We start from the raw sequence: 13,803 nt of genomic DNA on the forward strand, positions 1-13,803 counted from the left end.
TTGTAATGTGTGAGGGAATGGTTTTCGAGCTTTGAGCTGGCATTTTGTGGAACTCCAAATGTGCTTTTTAGGATTAATATTTCCCTATGTCAGCCACCGGTGACTACATTATACTCTGTTCAGATTGCATGTGTGACTGACAATGTACTTTTTTTTAGGCTGCGTCAGTAACTGCTGACCAACGATATATAAAATTTGTTTTTCTTCTTAATGGAATGGCTAGCTCATTCAATTAAGGAAATAATAAATAATGAAAGGATGTAAATGGTCTTGGGAATACTCATAAGAAAGTTATCCAAAATATAAAATGCCACCTTCCCTTTACATTCCTCAGTATAATTATCGATTGGATGTTTCTCTGGAAGATGGCAAATCCCAGGGTGGGTAGTTGAATGTAATTTAAAAGAAATCCGGATTCATCTGACTGAGGGATTCTTTCTTTTTTGTATAGTCCAGTCGTGATATTCCCGAGCTTACTGTAATAATAGTAAGCATCAATGATTAGGCAGCAGACTTCCATATTTGTTAGTTTAATGAAATGTGCGTTCTGATAAATTTGTTACTTAGATCTGCATTAAATTCAACTATTATTGAGTCATCAGCTTTACTTTAATACTGACATTTTGTGATGTTTGTATTCATTGATTAGGCACAGCTGTCTGTCTGCTCTTCCAGAATCCATAAATACAATGTGAACTTCCAAACATAAATGAGGATAACCATTTTAGCTTTAGTGTCATCACAATAGGGCCCTTATCGAAATTGCTTATATCGAATCATTTCTGTTTTCTGTTATACATATGTAGCCTATTGTGTGTCAATATTCTGTGTGACTGTTAAATAATTGTCATTTTATTATGTGCCATCTGTATCATTCTGGTGAGCATTTATTATTTTAATGAGCACATTTTTAGTGTGTGAGTGATTTTAATGGTTTGGTTGTTTAGGCCATAATGTCGTAAATTTAAGGATTTGTGCTGAAGATATTTGCTTATTTTCAAATAACTTCAGCATAATATAACTTTAGCTATGTTATGCAGTTTGAAATGTTATTTACTTTTAAATAATTTTGGCTGATAAATATTATTTAACTCTGTTTAAAATTATGTTAACATTTTTACATGTGTATTTTATTTGAGGTTGGCTAAAATGAATGAACATTGACTTGTTGCTAAATCAAAGTGATCCCTTACCCCATTATTATACTTAAATTTTAATATTTACTGCTTAACAACCATAAATCAAGTAAATGGAGCTAGAGTATGTGTGGTTGTTAATATCAAAAGTTTTTGACTTTATATTAAATTGTAAATATGTCATTGTAGTTTTGTCCATTATTATTTAATTGCTTTTTGCTTAACTTAGTTATTTTGAATTTGGTCAAACAGTTTGGGCATGAGAAATTAAATTTATAGTGTTTTTGAACTATATACTTTTGTAATAATGAATTTTATGTTCGAAGAGCTAGGTGTATATTTTCACGAGAATGATTTTTTTCCTCAATTCAGTTTCTGCACATTTTAAATTTTTAGTTGTGTGTGTTGATAATCAGATTTAAAATAAAATATTTAAATGTATTATCTTTTTAACACGTTGAGCGACAAGCGTATTTCTTAGGCGTGCCGCTTAGAGGCGCTGGCGTTAAAGGGCCAGCAATTCTTATCGCAGTAGAAGATAGTTTACGTTTGGAACGGGATTCCTATAGGCATTCATTCAACACGTTATGCTCCAAGTCTGTTTTGTAAATAGTTACATTCTATATAAAGATATTACGAAGCAGAAAATTAGAATTACTGAAGTTTGGAAAGAATTATCGCTATCCGTTACAAGTTGTGAAAAACAAGATATTCCATTGAACAGAAATGCAAGAATATCTAAAAAATGACAGCATAAACTCTAAAGAAAACCGGAAAAAAGCCTCTAAAGTACGGAAATATTGTAAATTATGTTATGATAAAAATGCAACTGAAGCTGGTAGAGTGATGGCCGGAAAAGAGACTAAGACAGTTGTCACAATTTGTAATAGCTGTAATGGAGAACCCTTTTTTTTTGCTTACCGTGTTTCAATGAAATCCATTAGTCCTGTAATGAATCAAAATTAAGTAAATTTTAAATAATTTTTCTGCAATTCCATAAAACAGTGTAAATTGTATAGTTACATATCATGTTGTACACTGTCAGCCAGCGGCGGTCGACGCAGCCTAAACGGAAAGTCTAGCTGCCAGCCACTCAACCTGTTAAGTAGTAGGGAATTTTAAATTTATTATTAAAAACTTTGTTTATTAGGTAACAGTTTGTAACAAAATGTGTGCTTCTTTTAGAGTAAGTTTCAACAGGAATGTTTGTTATAGTCATTGATGTTTTTGAAAAGAGAATTGTGCAGATTTGTTGAAAGCACACCTTTTCTTTCATCTAATGATTGTAAAAGAGTTGAATTTTTCATTATGAAAATGTAGTGACATTGAAGTCTATGTTTGAAATAGCATTGGAATTGAAAAGCAATCAGATTTTTAACTCTAGAAATAAGCCAACAATATGTATATATCTGATTGTAATGAAAGTTTTCTGCCAAAAAACGTCCTTAATAAAGTTATAAAAACACGAAAGCAATACCTTAAGTGCAGGTTGTAATTACTACCCAAATCTATGATTTTCTGCTAAGGTTTTGGTAGTTTGGCTCAGAAACTTGGTGGCCACAAGTCTAGAAACAAATCAACCTAATTTGGACGTCCTGTGCAGAATTGAAGATTTTATCAGCAAGATGTAGCAGCAGGTGTGAAAAAAAGGAAGAAGTCCGAAGAAGCAGTGTCGGGGCTATGTGGTGGGCGTGCAAAAGATCCCGAGTCTAGGTGGTGAATTGCAGACATGTGGTCTTGCTTTATCTTGATAAAATATTACCTTTTTGTGCTGGAACTCGGTTTGACATTTTTCCTTATTATCAGCATCAACACAGACTAGTATCTCTCTGTACACCTTTACCGTTTTCCATATATTCTTTGTGTATAATACCATGGCAATCCCACCAGATACAAAGCATGATCTTTTTGTTAGTCAAATTGCATTTTCGAACGCTGCAGACCAAATCCCTTTCCGGCCTATGTTTAAGTTAACGCACTTTCCATTACAGATGACGATCCGGTCCAGAATTTTGTTCTTGTGTTGATATTCGATTCATTCTTGATGATATTCAATTTCATTCTTGTCTTGATATTCGAGCAGATTAGTGCAGGTCTGAACACATCTGCCATTATCTGCTTGAGCCAGCTTATGCGATGCATAGCACGACTAATGGACACTAATGTCTATTTTAGCAAGCTCTCAAGTGGTTGCATACTGATCTTCCACAAGTTCTTGCAGGTGGACCTCATCAACATCAGTAGGTTGGCCAGAGCATGCTGCTTCTGGAATGTCATAGTCCTTGTTTTTTAACTTTCGATACCAAACTTTCACAGTGTTATAAGATACAACATTAGTACCTAAAGTTGTGCACATGATTTGATGACATTCTCTAGCTGACTTTTTGTAACAGAACTGGAAGTAAATGATGGCTCTAATCTTTTAGTGTGATAGTTCTGTTTCAGACACCTTGTATTTAATGATAACAATACTTGGTTAATCTTTGGAATATGGTAACAGGTAGTTTGGCGACATTTTGGTAAGGCGATAAAGGTTACTAGCTAGGACTTTAGCAGTGTACATGGATAAAGTCAAGAGTGTGCGCAATGCCATTTTTGTGCAATTCTGGGCTCTTTTTTTTTAAGTGAAAATAGGTTGACGTGTACATGGATACCGTGTATGTGCAATTCTTAAAAACGTGGCAAGCAGTTTGCGATTCTCCCAATTTCGCACCTAATCTTCGTCATGATTAAGCACTTTTGTTCCATAAAAGTTCTAGCATAAGCGTAATTCGGCTAGCAGATTGTTGAAAAAAAATGTTGAGTAAAAAAAGAGAAAAAAAAACATGTCTTTACTTCGTGAAAACAAAATGGCGTCCAAACAAAAACTAGAAGGTTACTGTAGCAGGGTTGGACGCCAAATTTTCACCAAAAAATTGCCAAGTTACCATAATTCAAAGATTAACCCAATATTTCTTTACAGATTTCACGACACGGTGTTCTAAAGCAAGTCTTTTTCTTTCAAATGTCAAAAATCTAACAAAATATGATTAAACATACCAGTGCAAACTGTTTGTGCAGATGATATTTGCAGTGGTGGGAAACTTTCATTAAAAACTGATATTTTGTTTAACATGTTGGCAGAAAAATAAACATCAGTAGAAGATTGAAGTCTTTAATGAAAGAACACTATGATCAAAATGTCTTTAAATGCAATGTTGTTAGGCAAATCTAATGATATTTTTGCTATACTGTTTATAAATTTGCCTAAAGTTTTTATATATTTATATAAACTGATATTTTCTAGCTCTTGGAATTATATATATTTTGTGCATCCTGAGATATATTAAAAGCCAAATGAAATGTTTGATAAAAATTTTGTTTAATGTTTATTATATGTAAACTGTATACTGTTTCATTAATAATAATTAGATATTAGATGCCAAAAAGTTGTCCACATTTTAAAAATGTTGGAACAGTTAAAATATTTTTGGTATAGATATATATATATTTCATAATAGCAAACTTTATATTTTATATTTCAGAATAAAAAATTTTGAGTAAAATAAATTACAATTTTCTCTGTGAATTTTTGATGTGTTCTTGGATGGATAGATCTATATGCTGTTGAACAGTTGTGAAAAATCAATGTTTTGTAGTCAAGTGAAAGTGATTACAAAAAATCTGGTATTGATAACTTTATTTGATTTTCCTGATGAGAAGGTGTAAGCATTTGTTTGGCTTCATTAATATTTTTTATTGTAGTGTGATGCATAAATCTGAAATATATATTTCTCTTAACTTAATTTTGCATATTTTTTATTTAGAAAATAGAAAAACAGTTAATACTTTGTAGTAGGAAGTCTTTTAAAATTAATGTAAGGAAGTCGGAGTTACGAACTCGTTGGATAAAGTTGATAAATAAATCAAAGAATATTGCATTTTACATTAAATTTTAAAGCTTTTATTCTAAGAGTTTATTTTTAGGGGTGTATTCTAACGTATAATTTTAAAATGAGACGAGCAGCAGGTGATATATATATATATGATATTTCGGCATCAAAGTTCAGGCATGGTTTTTGCAGAGTGGTAAGGCTAATCCAAATGAAGAGGCAATTTGATTTAGCTTTTAATGGTACATCTTTATTCAATAGCTTTAATTCAATTTTTACCGTAGATCATGCTTTATTTTGTATGAAATTCTCTAAATCACATATTCAATAGTAGTTTAAACCAAGTACGACTAAAGTTAAACTTTATGCGTCATTACTATTTCTAACAAAGGAAAGATAGATCAAGCAGCAGCAAGATGTTATTTATAGTACACTGGTTATCATAAATTAAGGAAAAATCACGATTACTGAAAAAGTTACACGTGGAATTTAATGAAACTTACCCACAATATACAACACATAGTAAGGTATCAAATAATACAAAAAGAAGTTACCAGACAAATATGGTAGTATAGAAATTAGCACATGTATAAAATGAACAAATCAAAGGTGTCAGTTTGCTATAGGAAAAGTACCTTCAATATGGAATATGATCGCCTTTAGAAGCAACATAGCACATACAGCGATGTGTGATGCTTTCAATTATGCAGTCTATCAGTAGCATAGGAAGCGAGAGCCATTGCTCTTCCAAAGCAGTTGCAAGCGTGACAAGGGTCTAAGGGGGCGGATTGAAAGCAGCTATTAAAGCTTTCCAAATGTGTTCGATAAGATTCAAGTCCGGGATCGAGCTGGCCACTCCATGTGCATAATTATTTCCTGTTGAAGATAATCATCTACAATGCGAGTCCTGTGCGGTCTTGCATTGCCGTCCTGTAACAGGAAAGCATCACCTATTGCCCCGGCATATGGGGATCAAGGATGTCATCTCTATAAATCTGAGCATTCACAGTTTCCCTTGAAAAAACATGGAAGTCTGCATCCACCCAAAGAGATGCCACCCCAAACACAGACACTGCCTCTTCCGTATGCATCTCTTTCACGGATAATAATGGCTTCCAGGTTCTCTCCATATCAAATAACGCCTACTATCGCGTTCTAGACTAAACCTGGACTCGTCCGCAAAGAGAATAGTCCTCCATTGCTCAGGCGTCCAGTGGACATGTAGTCGTGCCCACTGCAAACGATCCCTGCTATGGCGTGACTTGAGCGGCATGCAAATGGTTGTTCGCCTTGCATACAGACCACCTTCGTAAAGCCTTCTATGCGCAGCTGACGTTGACACTAACCTTCCGGTGGCTGCATCAAGGGAGGATCTAAGAAGAGTTGGAGTAGCAGTTCTATTCCTGTGTGCACATAATGTCAAATATCGGTCATCGGCTCTCGCCGTCCTTGGCTGAACCTCCTAGATGCCAAATCTGTGGTTTGAAATTGCCTCCAAAGGCTGAACCACAAAGGACTCGCATTTAGCCATCTGCCCACATCTGTTTGACTTTGTCCTGCCTCTAGTTTCCCAATGGCTCTCCATCGCAGTTCTGCAGGCAAATGATGCCTGGAGGTCATTGTTACGAATTGGCTATCTCAGATTTCTGATGTCACTGTCACAGTGAAATATATGGGCTTGCTCTCAAACATGGACTTCTATGCTCCTTGCAGATGACGTATTCCGAAAGCAGCACCACTAATGAGCATATCGCAGTTTTACTCAGCTACTCTTACTTGGCAACATATTGAAATTTTACATAGTTTGGCTTATTTTTGAGGGAATTATTGCTATTTTTGTGGTGTTTCCTTAATTTATGATAACCAGTGTAGCGGTTACATAATAGGCTAGCAAATTCTAGAATGTACTGCTCTAGGGAAAAGATCCTTAATTGCAGAAAGTTAATTAAAGGTTGCGTGTTCGCAAAAAGCAAAGCTATTGTATTTTTGATATTTTACAGATATATATAAGGCTAATATTGACATTAATCAGTATACATATAAAAGCGCTACAACAAGTATTAATGGGCTGATAAAATGTGTCGTTATTTCTTTTAAAGTTGGAAAATTAAAGCAGCTTATGGTCAAAGATCTACCTGTAGCTACTTTTAAAAGCATTTTCCTATATTAAGGTATTTGTGGAGTACTCTGGGTGAGAATTGTATTCTCTCCTCGTTCTGCTCTGCACAGGGTATATTTTTAAATATTTTTTATATTTAGTTTGCAGGTTTTAATTTTTTAAGTTATTATTTTACTATAAATAATTATCTTACGTTAGTGTGTAAATTTGGGTACTGTTCTTATTGGGACCAGATTCCGAAATGTGTGTGTATGCCTGTAATGTGCTTACGTATGCATGCATAATTGTATGTACATATGTATGTGCTTGTGTCCATACACATATGTGCATACATAAGTACTTGTGCTTACATTCATACATTTCTTAATACAGTCCCTATAACAGAATACCTAAATTTGTCACAAAATGTGAATTGCATTATTAAATGATAGCCGAATAGATCTGTGATTTGTTTTCATTTGTTGTTCAAAATGTGATATAATCCAACTTCTCAGAAGGGTTTTAAAGAATATTATGTGTAATTCTCTCTCTTTTTCCTTTTAATTATTATATTTTTCTAGACAAATAATTTCTAGAATTATAATTTAATACTTCTTTTCTTCTTCATTCACAGCAATATCGGCAAGAATTTTATACCATTGTGGGCCTTTTTTTCTCCCCAATCTTTGTTAAAATATATTGGCATCTTTTGTATATAGTCGGGTCAAAATTTGAACCAGATGCTGTGTGCTGTAAGATTTTGGAATTTTTTATTAAAAACAGTACTAACTAAAAGCTGTTTCCATTGGGCAGATGAATGGACCTTTTGAAATTGCATACTAGTTGCACATTATAATTAAATCAGTAGAAATAATAATTCAGGTTAAAATTTTAGGTTTTTGTTTGATCTGTATTCTTCTCTGTAATTTTGCCGAGTTTCAGGTAAAATTTCTCAATTCAGTTTTTTCTATAAATTAGTGAAAATTTGCATCATATGAGCATTTTTGTTGGTAATTCTGTTGTGATGCTGTTAACCTTCTTTGCCAAAAATATAAAAACAGTTCCCAAAAGGATTTTATTATTAAAATTTTGATTACTGCATTTTTAAGTAAATTAGTATATCGTATTTACTCGTATGCATTTCCCTTTAACTAATTTTCTTATGAAAATCAAGAGGGAAAAATTAAGTGAATAATATAATTTCCAAAAGAAGCAGTTATAATAAGAATACAAAATTGAAAAGTAAAAAATTTTCAGAACTTTGTGCTGAAGTGCTGGGGGGGGGCCAATATGCGAGTAAATGCAGTATTTATCTTCTAATCTCCTGAGTGGCATACCGCCTTTAACTGGTTAAGCAATTTTTTGTCATTTCAAATATTTTCTTTTTATTTAATAATATTTCATTTTCTTATTTATACTAATGATTTAAATATTATCTTAATGAATAGAAATGCAAGACATAAATAATTAGTTATGCAAATTTAGCTAATAAGTTCTGTTTAAATGCAGTTCTTCATATGCCAATCCCAAAAGCCATATCATTCACAGTTTAAACAAGATTTTATTATGTAAATTATGTAGAAATCTCTTTAGGAAGTAAGTTAATATTATGTTAACTGTTTAAGTAAAATTATCATTGCTCTGCTTTGTAAGATATTTTTCTTTTTTTCAGACATACAATCCACCCATGTCTTCTTCAAGCATACCTGATCCTTACATACCCAGCTATTATGCCTCTATGTCATATTCTTTTGTGAACCAAGGACTAGGGGAAGGAGCCTGGAGTAATGGAGGTGATCCTATGACCTTCCTGAGTGGCTATGGAGGCCAAATGGGTAGTGGTGACCAGTCTCATTATATGGATGGCATGTTTGGACAGAATAGCTTTAGTGGCTATAACCAGAGCTTTAATTACTTTCCTAGTGGTGGCGGTGGCGATTATTCAACATGGGGAAACTCAGCCATGGGTACCCGTAAAACAGGACATGGGGCTTATCAGGAAGAGTATTATAGAGACACATATGATCAAGCTATTGATAGAAATGCATTAAAACATATGGAACAAGGAATGGGTGGACTGTCTATTACTGATCATAAAAATGATTCCCAATTTGTTAAAGATCCATATGGTAAACCTGGCATGTTGCATGGCAGCATCATGACGGACCATCAACTGAGTAAGAAATTTGGATCTGGTGCAACTGATAATATAGTAATGACAGGTACACCTGGTGTGTCAGGACAACCAGTTGGCTCAAAAAAAATAACATGGGCTTCAGTGGCAGGTGCGCCTGCAAAACCTCAAGCAAAAGTAAAGCCAAAACCTGTTTCTCAAACAGCTATACTACCTGGTGGTTCAAAGCATAATACTTCAAGTATGGATATTGGGACATGGGAAAGTAAAAATGGCAGTGGTGCGGCTAATGGAACTGGTGGTGGAAAAATGGGACCTTCTCCTGCATTGCAGTCTCGTTCTGCATCTAACTGGAATGCTCCTCGGGGCAATAGGAGTAATGGACCCTCTGGACCAGGCTACAGTTCACCACCTCAGCAACAACAGCAGCAGCAGCCTATTGCTGTTACTCAGAACACTACAGGTGGAGGAGATAATTATCCTCAGCATCCAGTGTTAGATAAATTACGAATGGAAAATAATTACAATCCTAAGGAATTTGATTTAAATCCTAAGAACGTTAGATTTTTTATTATCAAGTCTTATTCTGAAGATGATATACACCGCTCGATCAAGTACTCAATTTGGTGTTCGACTGAGCATGGCAATAAGCGATTGGACCAAGCTTTCCGGGAAGCAAAGGGACTGGTGTATTTGTTTTATAGTGTAAATGGATCAGGGCATTTTTGTGGTATGGCACAAATGGTGTCACCAGTGGACTACGGTAGCACTGCCAATGTCTGGGCACAAGACAAATGGAAAGGACAATTTAAAGTAAAATGGATTTATGTAAAGGATGTTCCCAATTCTCAGTTGCGTCATATCCGTTTGGAGAACAATGAAAACAAGCCAGTTACCAATTCGAGAGATACACAAGAGGTGCCACCTGAAAAGGGTAAACAAGTGTTGAAAATTATGCATACTTTTCGTCATACTACTTCTATATTTGATGATTTTCTGCATTATGAAAAACGGCAAGAGGAAGATGAGCAACGTAAAACACAGGTAGGATGACTAGGCATATTTTTAATAAAAATTTTTGAGTTCCTGACTACCTCAAAAACCTTTTGTAAAAATATCTTATTTACTTGCATATTCTTTTTCTCACCCTAATTTTGTTGCTTGAAAATAGAAAGGGGGAGAAATGTGGCATAGAACAAAGTGGGTTATAGATTTTTTTCTCAAAATGGTGCATACGAATAGTTGATTGATATAATTTATATTTCAGAGTAAAATCACTCAGTTATTTCCTTCAGTATTTACTATTCATTTTATTCTCATAGTGTGTTATCGATCTGTATTGTATATTTTGCTATTAGAAATCGAACATATTTTAACCTTCTCAGCATTATGGATGTAAAATTCCGTATAAAAGGATGACTTATTTATTCATTACACACGAAAATTTCTACTCCCTTTTAATGTATTCGATTCCATGTTGGATATATATTAGGAAAAAAAGGAATCAAGGTATAAAGTGAGAAAATTGTTTTTAATTATAAACAAGAAAATAGCATTTATTCATGATATTTCGAGGAATTTAAAAATTTCTTGCCGAAATGCATAATGCCTCAGAGGGTTAAAGCATTGGAGAATGTGCCAGTACATGTTTGTTAAAATGCTTAATTTATATTGATGATTTCTAAATCATGTAAATATTTTAATACCATTATCCTAATTATTATTACATGTAAAGTTTTTTAAAGGCTATGTTGTATATAAAGTTAATACTGATTTTTTAATGTGGGCTATTTTATCTGTGTAGTGTTAGTAGAGGGGAAAGAAAATAAAAACTTTAGTGTATATGAATGAAATTTCAAGTAATATAAAAAGTATGGTATTTTTCAGTTATTAACTAATATGTAGTTTATTCATATGCAAATGGTGATATTGTATAACTATCTGTGCAAGGTATAATAATCACGTTCTTCACTGTAGTTGTAAAATAATAACTTTAAACAATCATTAACATTATTGAGAAGTAGTAAATGTCTATATTTTTGTGTATATTTGGAAATAAACATTGTTAGGTCTCTAAGGTAATGACTTCAGACTGTAAATAACTATCTAATCATCAAAATACATATCGTTTCATTGAATATAGAAATATACAGAGCTAGTTATAAAAATGTTTTTTTAACTGACAGGTCTGGTTCTGGAGGAAGTTTGCATTATTAAATATTCCCATTTAGTTTAAAAGCAAATACAAATATTTGTATATATTTGAGTAACTATTGTATATTCGCCATGAAGCAATTTACTTTGATATGGGTTGTTATAGAATCAATTCCTGCAGCATTGTTTAATTTTGTCTTTTTATTAGTTTCAGAATGAGACACAATGGAAATATCTGAAGTCGTTACCTCTGATTGTTTATAATAGTTTTTCCGAAAATAGGACATAATTTATAATAAGTCTTAGGATTGATTTTTCACCATGTTAGTAACACCATGTCCCTGAAATAAGTTTTAAAGGCCCATTTGCACATACCTTAAGTCAACTCAGTGTGGAGGTGATGAGTGAATCTCATGTATTGTGAATAATTTTGTGTGTGAAATGAAAATCCATCAGTCTATTGTTTTATTACAAATAAGAAGTGTGGCTTGACACTGAAGTATTGACAATTGGATTTTGGAGGGCTAAATGTTCATGGGGGGTGAAAAGGTATTTAGAATTTGAGGGTTTTTGAAAGCTAAGAATAAAGTATCCCAATTACTGATGAATACTATCTCTAATGGCTAACTATGAAAAGAATCATTGGGCTATGCCCTATGTCGCCAAAGAGGCAGCTCAAAGTTACACAAAGGTGTATTAATTTGGCAGACCACAAATGGCTGCATGCATATAACACGAGTGCAGAATTTGGCTTTTGAAATTCAACAGTCTTATTTGTGGCAGCTGCTTTCCAGGCAGTGGTGACCATAGCTTTTATTGGACTTGTGCAATTTTCTAATTTTTTACTTCCTTGTACGAAGTAAAAAGGAAGTATTGTAATCACGAAAAATTTCAGGTGTCGAATTTCAATGAAATATCCATTTTGACTACTATCGAATATAATTTAACGATGTTTTTATGTGACATCTGTTCGTAAGGGCAGGCAGAATAAAGGACTGTTTCCCCCGAACAAATTATAAAGCTGATTTGAAATGGATTAAGAAAAGATTGTTTTCATGGCACCTGTACGTATGAATGTATCTCGCATAACTCAGAATGAATAGCCGCAGAACCTTGAAATTTTGTATGTAGGACTGATGAAACGTAGATGTGCACCCCCCTTTCTGGCTGCAACCGGCCACACCATAATATATAAATTTAATAAATAAGTATTTAAATTTATGTATACATTTTGTATAAGAGGAATGTTAAAAAGCTAATGCTAAAAAATACATTTGACACTATTAGTTCCTTAGCAAAAAGGTAAAATCATGTAACAACTAGAAACAACATTAAAGTAGTTAATGCTTTCTCGTAAAAACTAAATGTAAAAATTACAAATCGAGATGACTTCAAAATCAAAATGGGTGAGAAAAAATTAAGAAATTTTAATGCAAAAATAATTTTTAAAAAAATGTTGTAAAAATTAAATACATTTCAAATACACAGTAAATATGTACAAAAAATGTTTTGTACATATTTACTGTGTATTTTTTCTCACCCTTTTTGATTTTGAAGTCATCTTGATTTGTAATTTTTACATTTAGTTTTTACGAGAAAGCATTAACTACTTTAATGTTTCTAGTTGTTACATGATTTTACCTTTTTGCTAAGGAACTATAGTGTCAAATGTATTTTTTATTTTTAGCATTAGCTTTTTAACATTACTCTTACTTATAAAATTTACAAAAAATAAATTTTGCAGCTCAATGTGCAAACTTCTTGACCACTAAGGTCTCTAATTCATGTTGTCTTGCTACTTTCGAATTTATGTACGAGTTTCGAATTTAATATATTATTTACACTCTGTAAGTCAACTCAGTGAGCTCAGTTTCGTTAATCTTATTTGTTTGTAAATTGTGCATTTTTTGTTTTTAAAATGATTGAATTAAGTTGTTCTTATCTTCCGGTTAAGGTTTTTATGTCTTTAGTAAATCTGCATGCAATATTTGTAGAATTATCAACAATTTAAAAATTGTTTTAGATATAAAATAAAGTGCAGCTAAGCCTAATTATTTTTGCTATAGCAGCCATATTTGTTTACATTTGAAACTTAGCAGAATAGTGAATTTGTTGCCAATCTAGAGAAACTATGCTTTGCAACAACAAAGATAATGCCTTATGTTATTGCGAATTAAATCATGCTTAATCCATTCTGGAATTTAATTCAAGGAAATAAGTGTCATAATTTTTTATATAGATATTTTGAGTTTTGTGTATTTTTGCGTTGTCACAAAGTGAGATAGTATTTAAATACAACATGTGGCAGCGATTAGATAATACTTCAGAGGATATAAATTTTGTGCATTCTCAGTTATAAAATGAATGAAATGTAACGCTGTTAAGTGAACCTAGCACCAGAGTGTCACT

At 32.9% G+C, this 13,803-nt stretch overlaps 1 protein-coding gene across 2 annotated transcripts in view; it reads left to right on the forward strand.

Moving 5' to 3' along the window:
* The window catches only part of Ythdf (YTH domain-containing family protein), a 68,869-nt gene that overhangs the window by 12,365 nt on the left and 42,701 nt on the right, over positions 1–13,803 (forward strand). For both annotated transcript variants that reach the window (XM_085811380.1, XM_085811379.1), the window contains exon 4: positions 8,779–10,284. In XM_085811380.1, coding sequence (XP_085667506.1) covers positions 8,779–10,284 — 1,506 coding nt within the window. The remainder of the gene's footprint in view (positions 1–8,778; positions 10,285–13,803) is intronic.

This window comes from Stegodyphus dumicola, chromosome 2, assembly GCF_044657685.1.
Source record: "Stegodyphus dumicola isolate Sdum_Otavi_A_Nest chromosome 2, ASM4465768v1".
In the NCBI taxonomy this organism is placed as follows: domain Eukaryota; kingdom Metazoa; phylum Arthropoda; class Arachnida; order Araneae; family Eresidae; genus Stegodyphus; species Stegodyphus dumicola.